General features: G+C 43.1%; 1 protein-coding gene across 1 annotated transcript in view; it reads right to left on the reverse strand.

The window, feature by feature from the left end:
* The window catches only part of frmpd3 (FERM and PDZ domain containing 3), a 272,066-nt gene that overhangs the window by 29,252 nt on the left and 215,329 nt on the right, over positions 1-27,485 (reverse strand). The window contains exons 8-10 of the mRNA XM_047017778.1: positions 12,933-13,064; positions 12,134-12,253; positions 3,501-3,637 (exon numbers count right to left, since the gene is read on the reverse strand). Of these exons, the coding sequence (XP_046873734.1) occupies positions 3,501-3,637; positions 12,134-12,253; positions 12,933-13,064 (389 nt within the window). The remainder of the gene's footprint in view (positions 1-3,500; positions 3,638-12,133; positions 12,254-12,932; positions 13,065-27,485) is intronic.

The raw sequence follows: 27,485 nt of genomic DNA on the forward strand, positions 1-27,485 counted from the left end.
GCAATGCGAGGTAACAATTTGAAAACAAAAGCGTAGCCTAATAGGTAAACACGTTTCTTCATGACAGTTTTGTTATGAACAGTATTAAAGTTTGGACTGATAACGAGGACGTAGTGTAGCAATTGTGCGGGAACTTAACGGCTGTATTTCCAGTTTTGACATATGATGATATGCACAGTATTAAATAAATATATTTAGTTATACACTGTGTTCTGCAGTTGTCTAAAGATAGGATATGTGATGTATCCTGTATTACATGCAGTCGGGGCATCTCCCCCTCCTGCTTGGATTCTACAAGGTGTTTATGGAACAATTATCACTCAGTACAAGCGCAAATAACACTGCTGGATTTAATCTTCTTGATAATGATGAAATGGAGTGAAAACAACTTTTGTGAGGAAAACAAAATATATAAATATCGTTCTTCCCACATTTACTTTACGGTCACCTGCGTCGCAAATTCCCACTGTTTCCAAAATATGCGTAGACCTACGCATGGGTCAGAGTTTGCGTGGAGGATCACACATTCTTCCGTCAAGTTTTTTTTTTTTATCACAACCTTTGAGTGGAAAGTGGCGTATACACATTTTGAGACCCCAGGTCTGCTCTAAGTTCTTGTCCTTTCTCCCCAAGAATGACAGTTTCCCTCAGACAGAAAGCTGTACAATATGTGTGTGGGTGTCAGCAGGGCAAGTTATAAGTGGAAAGGGGTCATGGAAACTAAATAGGTACATTGACTCGACTTTTAAATGGGATTCTCGTGTCAGAATAACCTCAAAACCATAATCTGGTTTCCGTAAAGTCCGTTTTCAGATTATTTTTCAGATCCGTTTTTTAATCTTTTGCCAAACCAAAAGAAAAGTTGGGTACAGGAACAAACTAATATCTGTGCCATTTGAGCAGATGTTTTAGATTTTTAATGGAATTCACACACCTGTACGCATGCACGTGTAACGGGGGTGTAATAGATGTGATCTTGCTCCGTCCTGAAGGCTTTATAAGGCTCTACGCTAATGTTTTCACCAAGGAGTACATGTGCTCCTAAAAGAAAAAATGTAGGGGCACACAAATACATTTAGGAGCACAGTGTTTACAAAAATATATATATTCGTTTATTAAACATAACTTAACACAGGGGCGTCGTTAGACCCTTTTTACAGGGGCACGTGCCCAGTATAAATCTGCTGTGCCCCAGTAAAATGTAAAGTTTGAGTTTTAGCAATTTACTTTATTAGTCAGTGCATTAATTAAGGTTGATTAGTCTCAATTTATGGTTGGAATATCTCAATCAACGCTTGTAAAATCAAAGCAGTTTAACCGAAAACACAAAGCTTGCATTAACTATAGATGTCCCTGCCAAAGCTGATATCAAACTTGCGTCCCGGAACTGTTATATAGTTCAGTCAAGACAATCACGTATTAGATTTGAGTATTTATTGGTACATGACATGGACATGTAGATTTACTTTGGCGGAGTGGATGATCTAAGGGAAGCACTCCCTGCCTCCTCGATGCAACACATACATACATATGAGGCAGGGAGCAATAGAGATATAATCCCCCTGTTGGATAGATACACAGACAGCATGGGGGAGAAGGGGACGGTGGAGGGTGGCAGCAGCACTGATCATACAACGACCGGGGCGAGTGTGTGCATATCCGCGCGTCTTTTAAAGATGCCTTATCGGACGTGGCCCAATGGATATGCGCTGCTACATGGGTGTGGTAGTGGGAGGAGTAAGGAAGGTGGAGTAAGACGCCTTACGTCCACGATCACTGACTGACGCGCGCTGCCCGATTGCCCTGCCAGAACTAGCTGCGCTTATTGGGTTAAGCAAGGGGAGTTTCTACAGTTAATGCTAGACAACTAGCAACTTTCACTCTGATAGAACTAGAACAAATAGTTTAAGAAAAATGTATATAGTTAGTTCATATTTTCTTAAAATACTGGGGCATTATAGACTATGTAGGCACGCCACGGATTAAAAGTAATGCAGTAATTTGATACATTTACCAGCAACTTGCTTCGTAACACTGAACCCGAGTGGCGTAATAGTTTGTGAAAGACCCAGAAAAACACAAATTTACGACGAGGCAAAATCACAGACAATTTTGGAATCCCTGCCGGACGCATTTTTTAGGTCTGGAAAAGAGGACATAACCGGTTAAAAGAGGACGTCTGGTCATCCAAATTTTATATAGCCAGCTTTACTTAAAGTTTATTGTAAGATATAGGTTGATAGATTCTAAATGCACATCTGGTTAGAGCTAGCAACAATGAATTGCAGATTAAGGGGTCCCCTATCATCCAGCCAGCTGTCGACGCTCAGCAGGAATTTCAGGTCCACTCACAAAAAACTAACTTGACCCTCTCACTGGACATATTGCATAATAAATGTTTTATTGAATGCAATTGGTTGCCTTGTATATACTGTTCTATTTACCAAACTCCTTTCTTGTCTTAAACTGAGCTGGTGTGAGCTACAGTATGGTAGCTAGCATAACCATTTCTAGCTCTGCTTCACAATATTGCTGCAGAGTATTATGAGTTAATGTAATACATAAATGTTAATAAATTATCAGACATATACACAATAAACCAGTAACCAATTGATATTATGTGTTAATATACTGAAAATGTCAGTAAATCAAGATGCTGCTACTGTCTGTCCCATTGAAAACCATTCAAACAGGTTGCCAGCAGTGTTTTTTTTTTTGCGAGCTACTTGAACCAAGTGATCACGTGTCGGCGAGATCAAAGAGTGTTGTAACTCTCTTTTTATATGGCTTTGGCCCATTGGTTGCGAATCCTCGCTTGCGCGTCATTATGCTATGTTCACATTGTGCAGTCGCAAGTCCGTCACTTGCTTTCCATGTGAAGTCAATGGAATGCTTCACTTCATCGCCTTGTTGTTCCGTGTATTGACAACAGCTTGTCACTCGCACACTGTGCTCGTAAATTATTTTTTAAGTTTGCACATACCTATTTTAAGGCGCAAATGCAAGTGAAATGCTCGCACTGTAGAGCCTTGCTTTATGGACCATTTGTTCGTCCCTGCCTGGAATCGAAAACACCACGTCTGACTGCCAAGTGCAACCACTACCAGCTACCAGCCAAAGAAAAGCTAGCTACGTTCGTTGACGTGGGTGGCCTGTTACATACCTGAGGAGTGAGTTTCACCGATTGACACCGGTTACATTCACCCCTCTAAACTCAATCCAGTGGTCAGCTGACGCTAATGAAGTGATCCGGGTCACGGCACCGATGTAACGGGAATGTAACAGACGTGGTCTTGCTCCGTCCTGAAGGCTTTATAGACCATTTGTTCGTCCCTACCTGGTCTCGAACACGCCACCTCTGACTGTCAAGCGCAACCACTACCAGCTACGCCAAAGAAAAGCTAGCTATTTGTTGACGCGGGTGGCCTGTTACATACCTGAGGAGTGAGTTTCACCGATTGACACTGGTTACACATGCTCACACACATTCACACACTTACTCAACATGCTTGAGAGAGATCTTCTGATTAGGCCTAGCAGAGGAAACAGTGATGTAGATATGCAGTGCCGCCAGACGTAGTGTGACGTCAGACTTCCAGTCCATTCCAAAGCGTTCTTTGATGACATCATTGCGACTCTAGGGTGAAATAAAGATGGGTTCCGTGAGGTCAAGTAAAAACATCTATTGATTAACCAATTGGCCAATCAATTAACCTAAACATAAAGTGTAATGTACTAATCAAACAACCAAACAATCAGGCCCTCATGTACGTACATGTGAAAATGTAGCATTATCAGCGCCATGGCCCACCCGCAGAAAGCGCACGCTGTGATACTTCAGTTTACGTCGTATTTACCAAACCTGCACAACCCTCTACGGACATAATGAAGCTTGAGTCGCCATTGGCTAGTACATTTTTTTGTTTACTCGCCAGACTTTTTACATGAAATGCATGAATAATCCAACTGGAAGAAAGTACATTATCTTTCTGAATTAGTCTGTGTGTTGCATATGGATTTAATCTACCATTTTTTTGCAAATGGCTTTCTCTTGCCACTTAACTTCAGCCACCTCTCCACAGCTGATGATGGATCATACTGCTGAAGCTCTTGCCTTCTGTTTAAATGAAGATCAGGTCTGAAAGGCATAAGGACTGCTGTGGACATCTGATTTTATTCCCTTTTGGTCACTGAAGGCTCTTTCGCAGTTGGCACAGCTGATTAGCAGAGAAAGAATAATCTATACAAGGAACAGTAAACTTAAATTGTCTTGATAACAAAAATAACTATTAAGCGTTTTCTGCTCAGACTGGAATTGTAGCTTTTTTGCATCCATCTCTGTGTGCGTGACAATTAACGTAAAAAGCAAGTCAATCTTTTTGTGAGAGAAAGCGCCGGTGGTGCATTGAAATCTGCGCAAAACTTTTTATTTTCCTGTGACTGAGTTAAAGGAAAATAAAAAGTTTTGCGCAGATTTCAATGCACCACCGGCGCTTTCCAGAAATCAAACTTACTATCCATTGGCTAAATAAAGTTAGTTGCCTTTATTTTAGTTTGGTTGCATATGCGAGTGATTTACTAGAATTGTAGAGGGTTGCTGCAGTTCATCAGGTAATCAGCGCCTTTCTCTGCCCACTATACCGTAAATTGCGAGCATTTAAACGCGCAATTGAATGGGCCTCCTTCTCTCTTTCTATCATGGATCAGCCACCAAAGCAGACATCCTAAGTCTCCCGGAAGGTCCGGAAGGGATTTTGTAGACAGTCAAATTGTCATTTCTAGTAGAGATAGGTCCATATCGCGCGGCATGACAGGGTCTCGGGGGGGGGACGGGGGACAAGCCACCTCCCAGAAATGAGTCTCTGCAGGTTGGAATGTCTGCCAACGTCAAAGCAAAAACAAAGATTTTGTGATAACGAAATTGATGTGCTTGTTCATGATGTAACAGCAAATTTAAATACTATACAAGGCCGGAATTCCACACCGACACAAAAAATTTCATCCGGACCAAAATGACAAATTCTAGTAACTGTAATAAGCATGTTAAGCATGGCTGCTTAATCTGTAACACATAATGATTTAGTGTTCACTCAACTGAAAAAGTGTGATCCTTGTGCCACAAATCCTTTCAGCTCGTTTACTTGGCCTTTGTCTTGCTTGGATTACTGCTACCAATTCACCAGGAGGCATATGCAAGGAAATCCGCATCCTGGTTTACACAGCGCAGAATTTTCACCACAAAATAGAGGCGCACTTTCACGGGTCCCCTCCCTGAGTCACCACCTTACCGCGGTGGAGGCGTTTGCGTGTCCTAGTGATCCTGGAAGCTATGTTGTCGGGAGCTTTATGCCCCTGGTAGGGTCCCCCAAGGCGAACAGGTTCCAGGCGAAGGACCAGACAAAGCGTGGCTCAAAAAACTACCATGAAGAAAAATAACAATGGTTCTCAGTTGCCCCTGCCCGGAAGTGGTTCACCGGGGCCCCCCCTGGAGCCAGGCCCGGGGTTGGGGCTCAATGGCGAGCGCCTGGTGGCCAGGCCTTTTCCCATGGGGCCCGGTCGGGCACAGCCCGAAGAGACAACGTGGGACCCTCTTCCAGTGGGCTCACCATCCGCAGGAGGGGTCATGGGGGTCGGGTGCAGTGTGAGGCAGGCGGCGGCCGAAGGCAGGGGTCTTGGCGGTCCGATCCTCGGCTGCAGAAGCTAGCTCTAGGGACGTGGAACGTCACCTCGCTGGCGGGAAAGGAGCAAAGGTTGCCCTTGGTGAGAGGCGTCGAGCTGGGGTGGGAATACTTGTTTCCCCTCGGTTCGGCGCCTGTACATTGCGGTACGAGAGGGTGGCGTCCCTCCGCCTTCCGAATGGGCCATGTTCCGGGCCTCCGTTGTTGAAGCGGCTGACTGGAGCTGCGGCCGCAAGGCGGTCGGTGCATGTCGCGGCGGTAACCCTCGCACCTGGTGGTGGACTCCGGAGATGAGGGATGCCGTCAAGCTGAAGAAGGAGGCCTACCGGACTTTATTGGCTCTGTAGGACTCCAGAGGCAGCTGATGTGTACCGGCAGGCCAAGCGGAACGCGGCTTTGGCGGTCGCGGAGGCAAAAACCCGGGCATGGGAGGAGTTTGGCGAGGCCATGGAGAATTACTTCCGAACAGCTTCAAGAAGGTTCTGGACCACCATCCGGCGACTCAGGAGGGGGAAGCAGTGCTCTGTCAACACTGTATACGGGGGAGGGGGTGCGCTGCTGACCTCGACGGGGCACGTCCTGGATCGGTGGAAGGAATACTTCGAAGACCTCCTTAATTCCACCAACACGCTTTCCGACGTGGAGGCAGAGTCTGGGGACATCGGGGGGGGCCCTTCTATCTCTGGGGCTGAGGTCGCCGAGGTGGTTGAAAAGCTCCGCGGTGGCAGGGCCCCTGGGGTGGATGAGGTTCACCCGGAGTTCCTTAAGGCTCTGGACGTTGTAGGGCTGTCTTGGTTGACACGACTCTGCAACATCGCGTGGACATCGGGGACAGTGCCTCTGGACTGGCAGAACGGGGTGGTGGTTCCCCTCTTTAAAAAGGGGGACCGGAGGGTGTGCTCAAACTTTAGGGGGATCACACTCCTCAGCCTCCCCGGGAAAGTCTATTCAGGGGTCCTGGAGAGGAGGGTCCGTCGGATTGTCGAAGCTCAGATTCGCCCAACCAGTCTACACATGTTTTGTGGATTTGGAAAAGGCGTTCGACCGTGTCCCTCGGGGGCTCATGTGGGGGGTGCTCCGAGAGTACCGGATTCCCTGATCGGGGCTGTCCGGTCCCTGTACGACCGGTGCCAGAGTTTGGTCCGCATTGCCGGTAGTAAGTCGAACTTGTTCCCAGTGGGGGTTGGACTCCGCCAGGGCTGCCCTTTGTCACCGATTCTGTTCATTACTTATATGGACATAATTTCTAGGCGCTGCCAGGGCGTTGAGGGGGTCCGGCTTGGTGACCTCAGGATCGGGTCGCTGCTTTTTGTAGATGATGTGGACCTGTTGGCTTCATCGGGCCGCGACCTTTAGCACTCACTGGAGTGGTTCGCAACCGAATGTGAAGCGGCTGGGATGCGAATCAGCACCTCTAAATCTGAGGCCATGGTTATCGACCGGAAAAGGGTGGAGTGCCATCTCTGGGTCGGGGAGGAGATCTTGTCCCAAGCGGAGGAGTTCAAGTATCTCGGGGTCTTGTTCACGAGTGAGGGAAGAATGGAGCGCAAGATCGACAGGCGGATCGGTGCGGCGTCCGCAGTGATGCGGGCTTTGCATCAGTCCGTCGTGGTGAAGAAGGAGCTGAGTCAAAAGGCGAAGCTCTCTATTTACCAGTCGATCTACGTTCCTACCCTCACCTATGGTCACGAACTATGGGTAGTGACCGAAAGAACAAGATCGCGAATACAAGCGGCCGAAATGAGCTTTCTCCGCAGGGTGTCCTGGCTCTCCCTTAGAGATAGGGTGAGAAGCTCGGTCATCCGGGAGGGGCTCAGAGTAGAACCGCTGCTCCTCCGCATCGAGAGGAGCCAGCTGAGGTGGCTCGGGCATCTGATAAGGATGCCTCCTGGACGCCTCCCTGGTGAGGTGTTCTGGGCACGTCCCACTGGGAAGAGGCCCCGGGGAAGACCCCGAACACGCTGGAGGGACTATGTCTCTCGGCTGGCCTGGGAACGCCTCGGGGTCCCCCAGGAAGAGCTGGTGGAAGCGGCCGGTGAGAGGGAAGCCTGGGTTTCCCTGCTTAGGTCGCTGCCCCCGCGACCCGACCCACGGACAAGCGATGCTGTTTTTGGATGCTTTCATATAGGCCTTAGTTGTTCCCTATTACTGTATCTGAAGTATCTTTCCCGAAATTCAGCCTTGGTGCATAATTACAGCCACTACGAGCAGTCCCACAATGAGCTTTCCTCAAAACGCGCTGTTTCTGTGTCTGTAGCTTTAAATGCTAATGAGGAGGAGAGGGCGGCAACATGCGCTAATGTTTACAACGGATGTATAGCAATGGCTCGTAGGTTGGTGTAAGATGCCTCGAATTTAGCCATTCTCATGTGATCACCCTAGTTTGCAGAGGTGCACACTTATAGTCATTTCAATGAGGAGAAAAGCAGATATCGCGCGTCATAACACCAACAGCAGAATGTTTATCCAAATAACAAAGAAGTGTACACCCCTCGAGTTACAGTGTTTGTATTCACACACACATTTGATGCCATCTACCTTTACATTAGCGACAGTGACTCAGCTGGCTCGTAGCCCCGTTGCTGTAAGATACCTCGAATTTGCCCATTCTCATCTGATCACCTTGGTTTGCAGAGGTGCACACTCTATAATAATTTCAATGAAGGGAAAGGCAGATATCGCGCGCGCGGCGCGCCATAACACCAACAGCATAACATCATAACATTAAGATACTGGTTGTGCAGAGGCTTGGATGAAGGAACTAAAAAAATACTTTTGTTTTGATTTGTACATCCAAACACTGAGCAACTGTTATGCTTCGTACGTTTGCTAGCCATGATGTCTCTCCAGGAAAAACGATATTGCACTTGCCTTTGCACGATCGTAGCTCAGTTTTTCATGGGCGGGCCAGATTATCTGGGCGGTCAAAGCATAGAGAAGGGCGGTAGCCTGGCTCTTTGTGACATCACAAGGAGCAGATTTTCAAACAGAGCGTTTGAGCCTTCATTTTCTCAAAGGCGGAGAAGAACACCCAGGGCTTGGTTTACACCTATCAAAAATTGTTGTCACTGGGGGACCAAAGGCAGACTAGGGGAACTCATATTAATGTTAAATAACCTCCTAAAGTGAAGTTTTCATGTCATGTGACCTTTAACCTCTTTTTCCTCCGGGCCCACCCCCGAAACACTGCCCGCTCCTCCCCCAGCTACTACGCACTAAGTATCAACAAATATATTTTTTAGACTGTTACACATGTTATATATCATTGGAAAGCTACGATTCTTGTGCCTCCATTGAAATAAACCAATTCAAGATCAACTCGCAACAGCAAGTACCGTCAACGTCTTTGTCCGGTGACCGTTCCTTCAGCAAAGTCAGAGAAAAAAGTTACTACTTACCTACGATTACTTCGGAATGTTCCAGGTATGCACACAACCCATCAAAACTTCATCTGCGTATTCCCAAAGGTCCAAAGTATCTAACCATGTCGAGAAGTTGTCCAAACAATGAATTATATCCACACATAACCACGATCTTGTTGATTTTTCCTTCGCCAATTATTTTTATTTCAGTCTCTCACGCACTATCGCTCATAGGAGGAGATGTGGGTCGAGTACAAACGCGGGGATAGTCTTACAATGGCCGCTACACTCTCCCCTTTCGATAGACATCTTGTTTCACCCAATAGGAGCTTCCATGCCCCGTTGACATAGCCTGACGTTATCATACTCATAATTCTAGTCAGAATATTAGTCTGAAAACTCTCCGTTGGGCTGTGACTACGGGGCGTGTTTCAACCGAACTCGTAAAACAAATGCCTCTTCGCTTAATTGGATAGACCTACAACCAATCAGAGCAACGTAATATGTTGTTTGTTGAAAACGAATTCAACCCAAGCGCTCTTTCGTGACGTTGTTGAGTACGTTACTGTTGATCATCTGTCCATCATCGTATAAAGCCCGCCCTGGCAATTTCATTGGTACGCCCAGATTCTGGTTTTCTGTAGTTGTTCCCCAATACGAGACCCTCCAGACCCAACTTCCCGACCAAATTTTTTTGTGGGCGGGGAGAAGTTGGGCTGGCAGCCAGGCTACCGTTGACAGCCTTCTAAAGCCAACTAGGTCTGTGCGTCCTGCCCCCCCCCCCCCCCCCCCCCCCCCCCCCCCCCACTCGTTCTAAACCAATATCTCAAACTGCCTTCGACTGGCTCTGATATAAGCTTGTTAGCCTTGTAGCTTAGCGCTAGCTGTAAATGGCGATACCCCATTTGTTATGTTTTGGTGGAGCCTTCAAAATAAAAGTCGATTGCACAATATGGTTGACAGAATCAGTGTTCTTTGTGCGCCAATCCTGGGAATCAGATAAAGCACTCCAATGTGTTCATGCTTCAGTTTTTGTGTTTCAGTAATACTGATGTGGGATTTAGCTATTATATATGATAGTTCTAAGTACCACCTTTCATTACAGATAACAATTATACCTTTTTATCCTAATAATTTGACCTTGGTTACAAGGGTCATTTCTGCAGTCTCCAAAAAGCCCTCTTAGAAAACGCCTGGATGTACTCTTATAAAAACACGTGACAAATATGAATATATTGTGGTATTATGTTTGACTTTTGACTTGAATTAGGTAAGGCTTCAACCTGTGGTCCAATTCTGTCTTCCAGCTAATACCTTCCATCTCTAGGCCTCTTCAGGCCTCTGTTTTCAAAACAAAATCTAGGCGGAAATAGAAACTTTCACTTTCCTTGTGTTCAAGCTTCTATTACTGCACACCAGTAGGACTGACAGGGGTCCTGACAACAGGGGAAATACCTTCAGTGTGTCAGCTTTCAAAAGAGACCATTTACATGCATGTACTCCAAATGGTTCAAGAACAGCTTTCAATTTACTTTGGGCATGCTGTTTAGGCGTTTTTAGGCACACTTAACAGGTTCCCAGAAAAGGTTAATCACCGAATGCATCACTAGGCAGGCACACTGCACTAGTGAATATAGCAACAGGAACAATGTTCGTACATTCGTACAGTGATGGGAAGTTCGGATCATTTTACTGATTCGGTTCTTTAAATCTCGTTCAGTAAAATGAACAAATCTTTTTTTCGAGTCATTCGTTCATTTCAACAGCGGGGGGGGGGGGGGGGGGGGTGCTATACGTCCACTGCAAACACGTATCATATTCTCATGTAGGTTAGTGCATACTATTTTAAAAGAAATTCCTGCATTAAAATATATAATGTATCATGACAGTTTGTATGATTTGGTAATTTATTATCACACTAGCATTTAATTATCACGGCAAACAATTACACTGCACTAAACTGTAAGTGTAAAGTGAAAATAACTACCAGTCAGTATGATGACTTGAGCGAATACCATTCACGTCTTACGAAAACAGCGGTCACGCGAAAGGGAATGAGGAAACTGTTTCCTCTCCTACAAAATACAATGCGGGTCACGTGAAAAAGGATCCAAAGACTCATAGAATGACCGAGTCGGGAAATGAACAAATCGTTTGTTTCCTCTAGCTACCAGTACAGAGCCTATGCATGCAGGTCACGTGAAAAAGGATCCAAAGACTCATAGAAAGACAGAGTCGGGAAATGAACGAATCGTTCGTTTCCTCTAGCTACCAGTACAGAGCCTATGCAGGTCACGTGAAAAATGATCCAAAGACTCGTAGAAAGACCGTGTTGGGAAATGAACGAATCGTTCACGAACGACACATCACTAGTTCGTACGACTCTATAAAGGATGCAGGTGTCTTAATCTCTTCATTCCAGAAGCAACCTTGAAACCGGGCTGAGAAGGCACCCGAGCAGGTGGGACGCGCCGGCAAGAACAACTCCCTGATGCATGAGAAAGCTCAACCCTCTTTTCATCTTTTTATCATACTGCACTGTATAATATATGCTGGAGCAGGGACAGATAGCCAGTTTGGACTTTGTGAACCAGCCCAAAACTCTGTTTACTTGTAGGGAAACATAGACAACCCCAGAGCTATGTACTTGTTGATTTCCAACTGCTGCATTAAAGCTGATATTATCGGACCTCTGCGACTCCAGACCACTCTTTCTAGAACACAGACTGGTGTCATTGAATACCATAATTACATATTGGAATAGACACAAATAATTTAAATCCTTCAATACCTCGCCATGCTTTTACAACGTACGCCTGAAGTGGGTGCAAAAGCATCAGTACATGAGGCCCTCTATGTACTCTTAGTACACCGAGGGCCTCTATGACCCTCATTGGTACTAACCGATCAATCACTAATAATTTCAGTTAATGACTGATGATTTGATTTCATTTAATAATCTGATTGCTTTTCAAAGCACTTAGAACTCAGGTTATGTATATATTTACCTAATTTGGTATGATACATCTGTGTGGGTATGTATACATATCTAGTGTCATATTACATGCACAGCCCTGATGTGTTTGTAAGCACCTGTATGTAGAGGTACTCAAAGGCAGCAGGATCTCTCCTTAGCAGGTCTGCAGGGTCCTTGGGGAAGAAACAAATCCTGAACAGGCACTTCATCCCCTGGAAGTATGTTCTGTGTACCACCTGAGGGAAGGAAGCAGCCACATTATGTATGCTGAAGTAGGCACTTCAGGAGTGGAAGAGCCGGACACGAACGTTAGACATCAGTAACATGACCCAAGGATGCCATCTTGTTAATCCCATTTGTCAGACACAAAAGGCTGACTATAGTCAGACATTGTCACAAATACAAAAACAGGGCTCAAACAGTTAAGATGGACGACATCCCTCTCACTGTTCACACACCAGTCAGCACTGTATCTGACAAGCTCATCTGCTGTGGCAAGTCTAAACGAGGGGGAGGCTGGCAGGGCTATAAGTACCTCTCCTACACCCCAGCACCATCCTAGACATCTGTCATAGAGCTAACAGCGGCCGCCTGAGACACAATATTCTCTCAGTGTGATGATAAACTACATTTTGCACATTACATGAACACGAAACCATGATGCATTAGAAGCATACCTAAGGACATAATGGTTTTGAACAGTCATATGTGCCTGAAGAATTTCAGTGTCTTGCAAAAGTATAGTAATCAGCTATATCTGACAGTAATACTGCTGCTAAATAACTAAATGTAAATGTAATATGACCCCCATCAAATTGGGAGTTTGGTGGGTCTTTGATGTGAGAAAAACAGATTTTTTTATTCTGACCATGACTAACTCAGATCCCTAACTCTGAAGATTTATGAAACACATACATGTGATAAAGGCTGGTTCTCCAGAAGCAGGTGTAATCTCTGGTTCTGGTCCAGCCCCCCAGACTCCAGGACCAGGGCAAAGTGCTCAATGTAGCGCAGAGTGAGACGGTCTTGTAAAGATGAGATCACATCCTACAGGCAAGGTGGGGGAGATAGAAACAAAGAAACAGAGAGACAGAAAGAAGAAGGGGAGAAAGAGTGCATGAGAGACGGGTAATTATGAAGTTATGCAGGAAATGACATGAAACGATATACCCCCCAAAAGATCTTGACTTTGTCAATAACTAAAACCGGGTGAACACTGCGATTTTACATAGTCCTTTGCGACTGTTGCTTGTCACACTGTACGAACATGATCCCCGCTGAAAACCATGTCAAATCTTTTGACACGGCAAGATTTTAATCTGAGGATGTTTTTTTCATTGCAACAACATTTAATCAGCTGTCAGGATACATGCCAAACTAACAATCACAGACTAGGGTTAGGGTTATGTGGAGTGGCCCTATCTTATCTGGCTCCCTGGGCGAACCGACCCTCGGGCGCCCCCGCCCCCAATGAACTAGTGTGACAGATTTAACTATATGCATACTATACAAAATTAGAAGTCCGCTATTTGATAGATTCCTTCGCTCCCCCCTCAGGCTTCCAGTGGGGAGACTTTCCCCCCCCTCCCCATCTCATGCTTCTGAATGGGAGACCTTCAGCCCAGGCAGTAATCTGCCTAGCTCACAAATTAGACATGGTTACAGGGTTTCCGCAGGTCATTAAAAGCATGAAAAGTAATTAAATAGATTTAGTGAAAGTTCAGGCATGAACTGGCATGAAACAGCATGAACTTCGATGTTTGAAAGCATAAAAAAATGATGTGAACTTGATGAAATAAAAACATAGTTTTTCACAATTGATTTTGATCAATAAACAACTAAACCTAATTTTGATCAGAAGTATAGCGTAATGGTTGACAGGCAGAACCTTTTCATTGGCAGTTTTTTACGGCTGGTGCACGAAGTTGCGACGCCGGATGCTAGTAATGTATGGAAGGCCTAGTGGGCAAGTATTAAGATGCCCCCGTGTGTTAACCGCGCTAGTTAACGCCAACTTTGCATGCAAAGACGGCGTCCATTGCGCCGACTTCCATACAAAGTCGGCGTCTTTTTCGCCTCAAATTTAACCGTGCCACGTTACACGTTCAAAGCACGCATCTAAATAAACCGACGTCACGTTCTGGGCGGTAACCCCGATGCGTGGCCATTGTGGAGGCACTCGGTGTAAAAAACTGAACGGAGTAGAATGTAGTATTGTGCGCTTTAGATACTTTAAGTGAAAATAGACGTGTCAAACAACCGAAAATCTCATCAAAACACGTCCAAGATGTAAAGGCATATATGGAAGGACTTAGACCACATGAAAAGGCGTGATATTTCGAGAAATTACGATTTATTGGCAGTGCAGATGCCTACGAGTTAGCTCCCTCTTCTTGGATCCGTGACGACCCGGTAATTCTTCCTTCAGTCGCATATCCCGATATAGTCAACTACCTGGTTTCTCGCCGAGCCCATACACAGCGGAAGACCTTAAATCCTACAAAGGTTTGGAGGCCTATACCCGATGGTGTGTGGATGGTTGAGGGAGACGCAGTATCAAGTTATCAACGACCGTTGTGTTGTGAAGGCCAAAGTAAGTAATGCAATAACGTCTTTAACCAACCTAACCTTAACTGTATGATATCATTGCGATACTCAAGGTGAAGCCAAGTGACTCTCAATCGTGTTTTTTCCCTCGTAGATCTTGGTTGAGCTTTGCCAACCACAAGCGCCTCCTTTCCTTTAATAATCTCTGGCATTCCTCTCCCTGGTTTTTAATAACTTTTGGAAGTCGATAATATTCCAAATGTTTTTCTCGATCTGTCCTATTGGTACAACCTGAAACACAGCAATAATAAAAAAAAATCCTTGACGACGTTCAGTATATACTTCAGTGCCTTTGTACTTTGTTTTGATGCGGAGTGCCTCCAATATGGCGACTTCCGGTCTGATGACGCGTCGTGAAAACCTTCTATTAGGTTCCTAGCTCGTCCGGGCGATTTCATTCTATTAACGCAAGTCAACATATCCCAAACTATCTCCCCCCCAAAAAATATATATAGTCTCAAACATGGCTCATACTACTAGCTTTATTTTTGTGCTGATTTTGAAACCAATCCGGAATGGGTAAAGTAGCACCCCATTTATTTGCTTACATCAAGAAAAGTTGCCTGAAACTGTCATCGCGGTTACAAACGGGGCACGAGCACAAAAGGATACATTAGCCGATTGCTGATTTACCTGAAGCTGACTGAGCACAGGGAGAAAGGGCTTGATGCCTGCAGTGACCAGTTTAGCACATGGTTGCACACACACATGAAGGTAATAATGTTAATGGTAATAATGTAACTTAATGTTATTAAGTTCATGACATCACACACGTAATTATATTATTATTAATTAGTGAATTTGTGGCATGTTAAGGTGTCAGAAAAACGAATATTCGTAAATATAGTGCACTGTGCACTATATTTGTGACACACTCTGGTGACAAGGGGCGGTTGTTGGCCAATTAATTTCTCAGTTTCTGATAGATTGTGAAAGTGCAGATTGTAACCTTTCAAATGATGTGTCATACATGCAAATCTGAAAATAACTGAAAAAGATACGTGTATTTGAATGTTGGTAAACCTGGAAAACTTTAGTTTTAGGAAGTTTTTAAGGCTTGAGAGGTGTGATTGTTTTGTGTTAATCATTAGAAGCGCTGAGCGCCAGTTATTTCACCCCAGTGAAGAAAAGAAAAAGAAAACAATATTCGCACTCAATCACATTTCAGGATTCATCTTTCTTGACTTATCCTGTGTGTGTTAACATCCAGTATTTTTGTACTGACTACATTGCACTGTACCTGGCCCAGGGCCAACCTGACCCAATTAACAAACCTAACATTTGTTTAGGGCCCTGTGATTGGTTCGGGCCCCCCCCAGGAAAAACATTATAAAATACATTTAAAAAAGAATGACAAAGGGCTGTTGTGTAAAATGTTCTAGTCTTAACCAATGTTCAAAGTTCAAAAATGGCACTGGAACTCAGCAAAGTTTGATGCAAAATGTTTATTGGGCTTCAAGGTGACAAAAATACCAACAAACGTGAACTGGTCCAGGGAGCAGACTGGTCTTATTTTGTCCGGACAATACCTTATATAGCATGTAGTTTCCTATCTACTATCTTATGTTTTTGTTTTATTATTTGTAATTTCAGATCATAATCAGAAATGGAAAGGGATTTATTCGCCATGAAAGTTTGCACAGACAAGGAATTTGCGTTGGCAGGAAGGTGCATACAATAAACATATAAGAATCTTAAATTTAAATATGTGATCTAACTATACTAAGGATACATAACTAGCAATACTAATTGGAATACAATTAAAATATATAATAAAAGTTGCCATAAATAAAATATAAGTTGCCATTTTACAATATAAAATACAGTATAAAATACAAATATTACAGGAATTGAATGTAGTGCAAAAAGCAAATAGTTTTAGACATGAAGTCATTAAAGTCAGAGTGAACTCTTGGCCTTGTTGAGGAGGCCAACAGCGGAAGGGAAGAAACTGTTTGTGTGGCGTCAGGTTTTGGTCCTGATGGACCGCAGTTTTCTGCCGGAGGGGAGTGACTGAAACAGGGAGTGTCCAGGGTGGGAGGAGTCCGCCACAATCTTCTTTGCTCGCCTCAGGGTCCTCGAGATGTGCAGGTCATCGAGGGAAGGCAGATTGCAGCCAATCACCTTCTCCGCAGTGCGGATTATACGCTGCAGCCTGCTCTTGTCCTTGGCAGTGGCAGCAGCGTACCAGATGGTGATGGAGGAGGTGAGGATGGACTCACCAAGTGCACCATCATTGTCTTTGGCAGGTTGAATTTCTTCAGCTGCCGCAGGAAGTACATCCTCTGTTGTGCTTTCTTGGTGAGGGAGCTGATGTTCAGTTCCCACTTGAGGTCCTGGGAGAAGATAGTGCCCAGGAAGCGGAAGGACTCCACAGTGTTGACTGGGGAGTCACACAGGGTGATGGGGGTGAGTGGGGCTGTGTTCTTCCTGAAGTCCACAACCATCTCCATTGTCTTGAAAGCATTGAGCTTGAGGTTGTTCTGGCTGCACCAGGTCACCAGGTTGTCCGCTTCCCACCTATAGTCAGACTCGTCTCCACCAGAGATGAGCCCAATGAGGGTGGGGTCGTCCGCAAACTTCAGGAGTTTGACGGACGGATGACTGGAGGTGCAGCTGTTGGTGGCGCACCTAGCTACCGCGGCTGCCATCGTCGGCGCCATCGTAAAATGGTTTCAGATTTGTGTCATTCAATTGGTCCCTTGTCCTGGGGGTTTGAGATTACAGATCCTTTTTAATACAGCCCTACAGATGCTTTTTATACAAATACATTTCTCCAATGGCTAGTACTGACCATGAACTGTGCAGCTGCAGATAAGATTCTGGCATAGGGCCATAATTGTGCAACTAGATTTATAGCTGGGGCCTCTAGAGGCCTGCAAGGAAAAGCACATCTACAACCCAGGGCTCTACGCTAATGTTTTTACCAAGGAGTACTTGTGCTCCTAACAGGGGCGGATTTACCCATTAGGCAAAGTAGGCAACCGCCTGGGGCCCCCAGCTGCCAGGGGGCTCCATGAAAGATAAAAATACTATATGATCGATAATAAGTATAACTAGAGGGGGTACAATATCTGGGGAAATTGTAGGGTGTGCTTACTTGCAGGGGTCCATATTTAAATTACATTTTACAACTGATTTTTCTGTATATTTTATATTAAAATGCATAGCCTTCTTATTATTTATTAAGATTACATAGATTTAAAAGCATATTTTTTTCTCCTCATTTACAACTCAAAATACTAAGAGTGAAGAGTGATCACCATCCCCTGCAAGAGGGAATGGTGATCAGCAACCTCATAGTGGAATCAAAACGAATATATTTGGCAGACTGGTGTACAAATTGACCTAATCTCTATGATTTAAACGTCATTGTAAGTTTTTCCCTTCTTGTGATATTTTCAGGCATTTAGCCTACTCATATTGCATTCATTCATTAATAAAGAACCTCCTTTGAAATTTATTTTAACAACGACGTTACCAGCAGTAGCTATCTCAGATGGAATCGCGATTCAAATAGTATCATCTGCTCACTGAAAATATGCCCCCCAAAACGTAAATAAGCTTGACATTTACTTAGGGGAAAATCACTAATTCATAAAAATGTCAGTGGTAGCGATCATTGTCAGTAACAAGGCCAAATGCGATATAGCCCTGCTGTGTGGAGAAGCAGCCCCGGTAAATTGTAGGCTACAACTACTACTAGACTGTCTTGGTAGCGATCGCGTTGGTTGAATTCGATTTAACGTTACTTCCGTTGTACGGTCTATGCTGAAATGAATTATTTTCATAGACAGATTGAAGTTTAGGCTGTGGCAATGGAGTTCAGGTTAGTAGTCACTAGTCAGATAGTTTCACCTATTGAAAGACTTGATTTAAGTAAGGGTAGTGCCGAACATCATTGACTTCCTACGTAGGCTACTGTAAACAGTTGTAGAGATGTTTTTGAGATGACAGTACAGCGTTGCAGTGAGCTACACTGGTTTGAAACCACAGGTAATGATCATTTCACCAACAAATCGTTTACTTGTAATCTAATGTCATAATAAATCCTACAACGAAAATGTACTTGTGAGGAATGTTTATTTTAACGATTGAAAACAGATGCATCATAGACCGCTGTAGTATGTGTTGCCCGGACAAACCTATATTAACTCTATGGGACAATCAGAGGCTAATGTCATGATGCTAATGCTTCAGTGAAATAGTAGACTAATGTTTTCGAAACAAGATGTAACTACTTCCTTATATCAGCTTATATTGTTTTTCATATCACAAAGTAAAATGAGTAAATAGTTATCACCCTGGCCTATTTGCTTGTGGCGTTTCTGCAGCTCCCTTGCAGTAAAGCAGTTAGCCTAGCTATCTCCCAGAAGTTAACGAGCTGCTAAACTAATGTTCTGCGATATTTCGTGACGTTAGTGACGTCAGTAGCGTCAGTGACTGTGGCTAGCAAGTTAGCCACCGTTAGCTTAACTTTTGCCACAAAAACTTAATTAAAACCTAAACCGTGCAACGGAACATAAATCCCAATAGAACCAACGCAATCGCGACCAAAACAAACCTTTTGACATCGACGTTGTCTATGTAGTCCAAATATTGACTGAGCCTTAGGGGCGCAAAAATAAACAATAATAATAAATATATATGTGAGATAACAATGGTTTGTGCTCGCCGAAAGGCAAGCACACCCCAATAATAATACAAATCTATTAAAAGTCAAAACCTTCCCCAAAAGTATCAACAAAGTACCAACAGGGCGTTTATTCTATTTGTGTCAACGCAGGCTTCCCCTCCCACCCCATTCTACTGTGGACTATTCCATCGATTGCAGCAACAGCGCAGAAAAGCACGTAATTTCAGTTGGTTACAAGAGACAGTAGAAGAATGAAGTGAATGCAAAAAACAATTTGCTAAATGAAACGCAACTCCCGAGCGGAGCACAGAAGAGAAAGACAAAAGACGAGAGTAAACAAGTAGTAGCCAAACTGTAACTACTGAATGAAACATAATTTTTCTCTCCACTGGTATCCAATGATGCGGCAGCTAGCACAAGTGCTGCTCAGTAAAGTTTGGCAAGCAACAGCAGCTACTGTAGGCTAGCTTGCTCGTTGCACAATTTATCAGGGTCAGCTTCTCCACGTAGGTCTCTATACTGAGACCAAATTTGGCATTGTTACTGACAATGATCGCTTCCAGCAAACTTTTTTTGGATTAGCCATTTCCCCCTTAATAAATGTCAAGCTTATTTACGTTTTTGGGGGCATATTTTCAGTCAGCAGATGGTATTGTTTGAATCGCAATTCCATCTGAAATACTGCCGATGACAATGTTGTACAGTAGCTTGTTTTAAAGGGGGTTCTTAATGAATTAATGCAATATGAATAGGCTAAATGCTTGAAAATATCGCTAGAAGGGAAAAACTTAAGGTGTCATAATCACCGTTTTACACCGGATTGCCCAATATCTTCGTTTGACTTGTATCCTCAGTTGACTTTACAACTGAGGCTGCTATCAATATTCCCTCTTGGGGAAATGAGAAGACAACCGTTTCATTCTACACTTCACTTTTTGTATTTTGAATTGTAAATGAGCAGCAGCAAATGTATGCTTTTAAATCTATGCAATCTCCATAAATAATATAGGCACACACATTTTTATATAACATATACAGAAATATCAGTTGTAAAAATTACAGTTAATAAATGGAGCCTTCTACAACTGACACTAGCAAGCACACCCTACAATTTTTCTACAAATTGTACCCTCTCTAGTTATTATTATTATATTAATAACTATTATGTGGATTGAAACGAGTGAGAATAGGAGTTAAGGGGGCCCCATGCTTGTCTTCGCCTGGGGCCCCCGAATCACTAAATGTGTGTTTCACAGTGTTTTTTTTTTGTATTCGTTTACTAAACATAATTTAACACAGGGGCGTCGTTAGACCCTTTTTACAGGGGCACGTGCCCAGTATAAATCTGCTGTGCCCCAGTTAAAAGTTAAATTTGAGTTTTAACAATTTACTTAATTAGTCTGTGCATTAATTAAGGTTGATAATCCCGAAACAAAATTACGGAATATCTCAATCAACGCTTGTAAAATCAAACGAGTTTAACCGAAGACACAAAGCTTGCATTAACTATAGATGTCCCTGCCAAAGCTGACATCAAACTTGCGTCCCGGAACTGTTATGCAGTGAACGGGACTGCACCCGACTACATCAAGTCTCTCCTGCAACCTAACACCCCCACCCGTCACCTACGGTCTTTTTCAGACAACCGCCTGGTGGTCCCACCGCTCAAGACTGCCCGGTCCCAACACAAGCTCTTCTCCTGCCTGGCCCCCCAATGGTGGAACCAGCTCCCCACCTCCATCAGGGACACTGACTGTCTCCCCACCTTCAAGAAAAGGCTCAAGACGCACTTGTTCCGGGAGTACAACGGCACTTAGGAATGCTTGGCTGGACCTGATGTTAGTTTCCTCCAGGATCACAATGACTCTTATTGAGTGACTTGCTGCTGTTGTAGGTTAGTTATAACGAAGTTAAGTCTTGTACTCGCTGTGAAATATTTTACTGTTGATTGTTCTTTTACAGGTACAGTCCTGCACTTTTTGGGGTTCATGTTGTTTTAATTTGTAACTTGTATAACTGCATGCTCTTATGGGTCTTCCCTTTTGGCACTTGTTTAGTTTTTTTTCACAATGTATGCTTCATGTTTCGGCTGCTTGCAATGTTTGGGATTACCTCGTTGTTATGATCAGTGACCTATGCTCTTTTGTAAAGCTCTATCTTTGAAGTCGCTTTGGATAAAAGCGTCTGCTAAATGCATAAATGTAAATGTTATATAGTGGGTTAAACAAGGGGATTTTCTACAGCCTAATAGTGCATTGTGCGCAACAGGCTTGTAAGAAGGGATATGAATAGGGGCCTGTGCCCCAGTACAGTTTTGTGTCTAACAACGCCACTGACTTAACAATTAATGCTAGACAACTAGCAAATTTCACTCTGATAGAACTAGAACAAATAGTTTAAAGAAAAATGTATATAGTTAGTTCATATTTTCTTAAAATACTGGGACATTATAGACTATGTAGGCACGCCACGGATTAAAAGTAATGCAGTAATTTTATCAATTTACCAGCAACTTGCTTCGTAACACTGAACATGAGTGGCGTAATAGTTTGTGAAAGACCCAGACAAACACAAATTTCCGACGAGGCAAAATCACAGACAATTTTTGAATCCCTGCCAGACGCATTTTTTAGGTCTCGAAAAGAGGACATGTCCGGGTAAAAGAGAATGTCTGGTCATCCAAATTTTATATAGCCAGCTTTACTTAAAGTTTATTGTAAGATATAGCTTGATAGATTCTAAATGCACATCTGATTAGAGCTAGCAACAATGAATTGCAGATTAAGGGGTCCCCTATCATCCAGCTAGCTGTCGATGCTCGGCAGGAATTTCAGGTCCACTCGCTAAAAACAAAATTGACCCTCTCACTGGACATATTGCATAATAAAATGTTTTATTGAATGCAATTGGTTGCCTTGTATATTCTGTTCTATTTACCAAACTTCTTTCTTGTCTTAAATTGAGCTGGTGTGAGCTACAGTATGGTAGCTAGCATAGCCATTTCTAGCTCTGCTTGACAATAGTGCTGCCTAGTTTTTTAAGTTAATGTAATGCAGAAATGTTAATAAATTATCAGACATTTACATAATACACCACTAACCAATTGATATTATGTGTTAATATACTGAAAATGTCAGTAAATCAAGATGCTGCTACTGTCTGTCCCATTGAAAACCATTCAAACAGGTTGCCAGCAGTGTTTTTTTTTGCGAGCTACTTGAACCAAGTGATCACGTGTCGGTGAGATCAAAGAGTGTCTTAACTGTATTTTAATATGGCTCTGGCCCATTGGTTGCGAATCATCGCTCGCGTGTCATTATGCTATGTTCACATCTCGCAGTCGCGAGTCCGTCACTTGCTTTCCATGTGAAATCAATGGAATGCTTCACTTCATCGCGCTGTTGCTCCGTGTATTGACATCAGCCTGTCACTCGCGCTCTGTGCTCGTAAATTATTTTTTAAGTTCGCACATACCTATTTTTAGGTGCAAATGCGAGTGAAATTCTCGCACTGTAGAGCCCTGCTTTATGGACCATTTGTTCGTCCCTGCCTGGAATCGAACACGCCACCTCTGACTGCCAAGTGCAACCACTGTATTAGTGCAGTGTATTATATTGAGTGGCTTCTTCAATGCTTTAACTTTTGTTATGTGCAAGAAAATGAAAACTGTAAAAAAAAAAAACTGAAGAAAATAAAACTATCCGGGTCCTAGCTGCGGATGGAACATGGTTGCATTTTTTCCGTCCTGTTATCAAAACCATTTCAACTTTTTAAATATAAACTTAAAGTAATGCAAACTAGTTTAGTAGTTTTTACCTAAATTATGTGGGTATTTTGATCAAATAATAGACCAATTATCACCCTACATCACACGACTGTCAAGCAGGCTCATCTGCGAGTGTCAGTCATATTAATGACAAGGTGCTTGTAAAGTGGTTGAATTATTTAAAGTCAATATATATGAATTCACAAAGTCATTTTGAATTTTTCCTAGAAAACGAATTGTCTTTTTGCTCAAAATGAACGCCTCCGCCCTCCTGCTACCCGCCTCTCGTTAACGCGCTCATTCTGACGTCACTCACCTGGAGCACACGTGCACAGACATTTGGAGGGGCTATTGCTGTAACATGAAAAAAGCCCCCCCGCAAATGCCCATTTGTCATTATCTCCATTACTTCAAAAAGTCAAGTGAAAGGGTTTTCCCTTCCTTCCTTCTGAGGTTATGGTGTTAAAATAAATTAACACAGACAACCCGGGCAACAATAGCATGTACCTGTACACGTCCCTGAGGAAGAAGAAATGCTGGGGAAGTGCGAATTTAATCCAGCATGGCTGGAAAATGAGCTATATAAAAATTGGCTTCTTGAAGACCCAAAAAGTGTGCACCGTGCACATTGTAAACTATGCCACAAATCCCTCGAAATTTCAAACATGGGCGAATCGGCACTGAAGAGTCACGTGCAAGGGGATCGTCATGTCAGTGCAGTTGCACGCACTGGACCACCATCCGTCCAAGAATATTTCACCCCCACAGTCCCAGAGCAACAGGTAAGCATTTGAATTGTGTGATTAATATTTAATGTCTAATCAAAGCACCATCCGTTTTTTTTCTGGCATTCTTTGGTTTGCGTTAGCATATGATCATGCTCATCAGGCTACATTGTTTTGACGTTAGCCAGAGTTACGGTGCGTTCACACTGCAGCGGGGCGGGCAGAACGGGGCGTCGGATTCCAATTCATTTTCAATGAAACCAGGCGTTGACGCCCGCGTAGGGCATTGTGGGAAGGCGAGCGGGGCGTCGACGCTCGCGTAGGGCATTGTGGGAAGGCGAGCGGGGCGGCGAAAGTTGGATTTTCTCAACTTTATGTAAATGAGGAGCGTGAAAACGCCAGCGTTGGCCAATCGGGTTGGTTTCTTGTTTCTTGTAACGTAGCAACTGTTGGTCATGGTAAACATTTCTAGGTTTGACAATTTCAAGATGGAAGAGCAAATCATCGTATGTGTGTCTTCATACCCAGTATTGTATGATACGTCCTTGTTCTATTACAGAGACGTAAACAAAAAAAATTATGCCTGGCGCAGGGTTGCTGAGGTTGCCGGCGTCCCTGGTGTGTATTATGTACTTTAATTCAGTTTCTTCACATTACTTAACTTTCTTCTGTGCTAGCTGCATAGTCTAGCTAGCTCACCCGGCACACGATTGATATTCAACGCTGAAATGCTGGCTGGCAGCCACTCGCTATCCATGCAGTGAATGTGTAGTGGTAAGTCACAACCTAGTGATTGATTTGCAGAGATTTCGAGTTATATAATAAAAGGTTACACATGTCAACGTTTATGTCTGATGTATCTTTTTTTCCAGCAGGCACAAGACCCGTTACATAGAGTGCCGGTGACATTTAATCTTTCACTTGGCCTAAAAAAAGTGGGGAAAAAGATAACCTATTGTGTGCTGTAGATAAGATCATTTCAGATCTAGAAAGCTTATTGGATTTTTGCTTAATGTGTGTGAAAGTTGTATTTTGTCTGCACATTTGCCATGACATTATACGAACTACAACAGTGATTTAAGAGAACTACAGCTCTGAATGAATCTGTCTGCCACGACCCGAGCGTGGTGCACTGTGGGAAGGCCAGCAGTGCAGAGCGGTAAAAAACGCTGCAGTGTGAACGCACCGTTAGAGCTAAATACTCTTGCCAGAGACTGGAATCGAACCAGTGTTTTGATTGATTTTGCTTGGATGTCCGGACATTTCACACCGAGATACGCAGTAAAAATCACTGTTCGGTTTTTCCCGCATCTGGTACTTAACCGGTTTGGATAAATACATGGTATTCACGGTTAAATCATTTAAAATGCCCAAAATGCTCAGAATAATAATAATGTTATTGTTGATTGTGTGAACTAGCTGAGTTTGCCGTTGGGTTAGCACAGCAGCGGAAGTGGTGAGACCGGTTTTCCAGTTTAGTCATGTGACGTTCGACATATACCACATTCATTTGTTTTTCAATAAGTTTTATACTGTATTTTGGATACTTTATATTATATCTAATATTTGAGTGCCAAACCATTTTTACAATATAAACAATAGTTTTAGTGCAAGCAAGTCATTAGAATGCAAAACAAACAAAGAAAAACAAAGATCACTATTCAGTACAATATCTATAAAGATACACTAACCACCTACCACAAAACTATCCGTCTAGCGAGGAGAGAATATTTCTCCAACATTATTACAGAAAATGCCAGAAACTCCAGAGTTCTTTTCTCCACCATTGACCAGCTGCTAAACACTGTCCCTGCCCCCCCACCATCCTCAGCAGTTAAATGTGAAGAGCTTGCTTTGTTCTTCAAGAACAAAATAACTTTGATCAGAGCTAGTACAAGTAATAGTGGGGTCGAAACTGACATCAGTAGATTCTGCAACGTAACCATGAGCACATTTACCTGTATCACAATTAGTGAACTTTCAAAAATTGTCAGTGAATCTAACTCCACAACCTCAGATATTGATCCTATACCCACAACATTCTTTAAGCGAGTGTTTGATAGTGTCTCAGGTCCGGTGCCTTCCCAGATGCCTTCAAAACAGCTGTTGTAATGCCCCTATTAAAGAAACCCAAATTGGATAACAGTCTACTTGCAAATTACAGACCAATATCAAAACTTCCATTTATTAGTAAAGTACTGGAAAAGATAGTTTCAGTGCAACTAAATTCTTTTCTTGAAGAAAATAACATTCTGGAAGTCTTGCAGTCAGGTTTCAGGAAATATCACAGTACTGAAACTGCTCTCACCAAAATAATTAGCGACCTCAGACTAAACTCTGATGCAAATAAAGTATCTATCCTTATCCTTTTAGATATCAGTGCAGCATTTGATACCATTGATACAACATCCTAATCAATAGACTGGAAAAGTTTATTGGGTTCACGGATAGTGTATTGAATTGGATGAAATCATATATCACAGGAAGGAAGTTTTATGTTAGTTTAGGAGACCATAGGTCTAAGAAACATGAGAACTGCTACGGGGTTGCTCAAGGAAGCTGCCTAGGTCCATTACTTTTTTCTCTTTATATGTTACCACTCGGTGACATAATCAGAGAACATAACATGAATTTCCATAGCTATGCGGACGACACACAACTATATATATCCACTGAACCCAACGATGCAACGGCCATCAATTCCATTACCAGCTGCCTGTTGGCAATAAACAAATGGATGAATGATAACTTTCTTAAATTAAATGAAGACAAAACTGAAGTCCTACTATGTGGCCCCAAATCCAAAAGAGAGATGCTTACTAAGAATCTAGGAAGTTTAACCCCCTGGCTTAAACCAGAGGTGACAAGTCTCGGTGTAATCCTGGACTCGAATTGAATTTCAAAGATTTGAATTTCAACTCCCACATTAATAAAGTGACCAAAACTGCTTTCTTTCACCTGAGGAGTATAGCAAAGGTACGACCATTCATAAACCAAAATGATGCAGAGAAGTTAATTCATGCTTTTATATCCAGCCGGCTGGACTACTGTAACGCACTTTTCGCTGGTCTTCCCAAAAAAAACACTGAAAGACTGCAGCTCATTCAAAATTCTGCAGCTAGATTATTAACCAAAACTAAAAGGAGAGAACACATTAGTCCTGTCCTAGCTACTTTACACTGGCTCCCTGTTACCTTCAGAATTGACTTAAGGTCCTATTCCTCACATACAAAGCTCTACACGGACAAGGACCTAGCTACATTGCTAACTCTCTTATAAACTACACACCAGCTAGAATACTGCGATCATCAATTGCAGGCCTATTAGAGGTCGCCGGAAGCAGCCATAAGAAGATTGGTGATGCTGCCTTTGCCAATTATGCCCCAAAACTATGGAACAAATTACCCATAAATATCAGAGAAGCAAATACGCTTGACATTTTTAAAAGACAGCTTAAAACCTACCTTTTTACCAAAGCATTTAACAAATTTTTATCTCAGAAGGGCCTTACAACTGGTAGTAGTTATAATATTGTTTTTATAGATTTGCTTTGTATTCCCGCAAAGATTGCGGCTTGTGTTTGACTTGCACCATTATGTGTTACATTTGATCAATTTTGTTGAGTTATTGTATTTTGTTATTCTGTAGCTTTTATTATTATTATTATTACTTTTATCACTTGTATTATTGTTTTTGTTGATTTTATGTAAAGCACCTTGAGCTGCAATTCCTGT

Source organism: Hypomesus transpacificus, unplaced genomic scaffold (genome assembly GCF_021917145.1).
Source record: "Hypomesus transpacificus isolate Combined female unplaced genomic scaffold, fHypTra1 scaffold_64, whole genome shotgun sequence".
In the NCBI taxonomy this organism is placed as follows: domain Eukaryota; kingdom Metazoa; phylum Chordata; class Actinopteri; order Osmeriformes; family Osmeridae; genus Hypomesus; species Hypomesus transpacificus.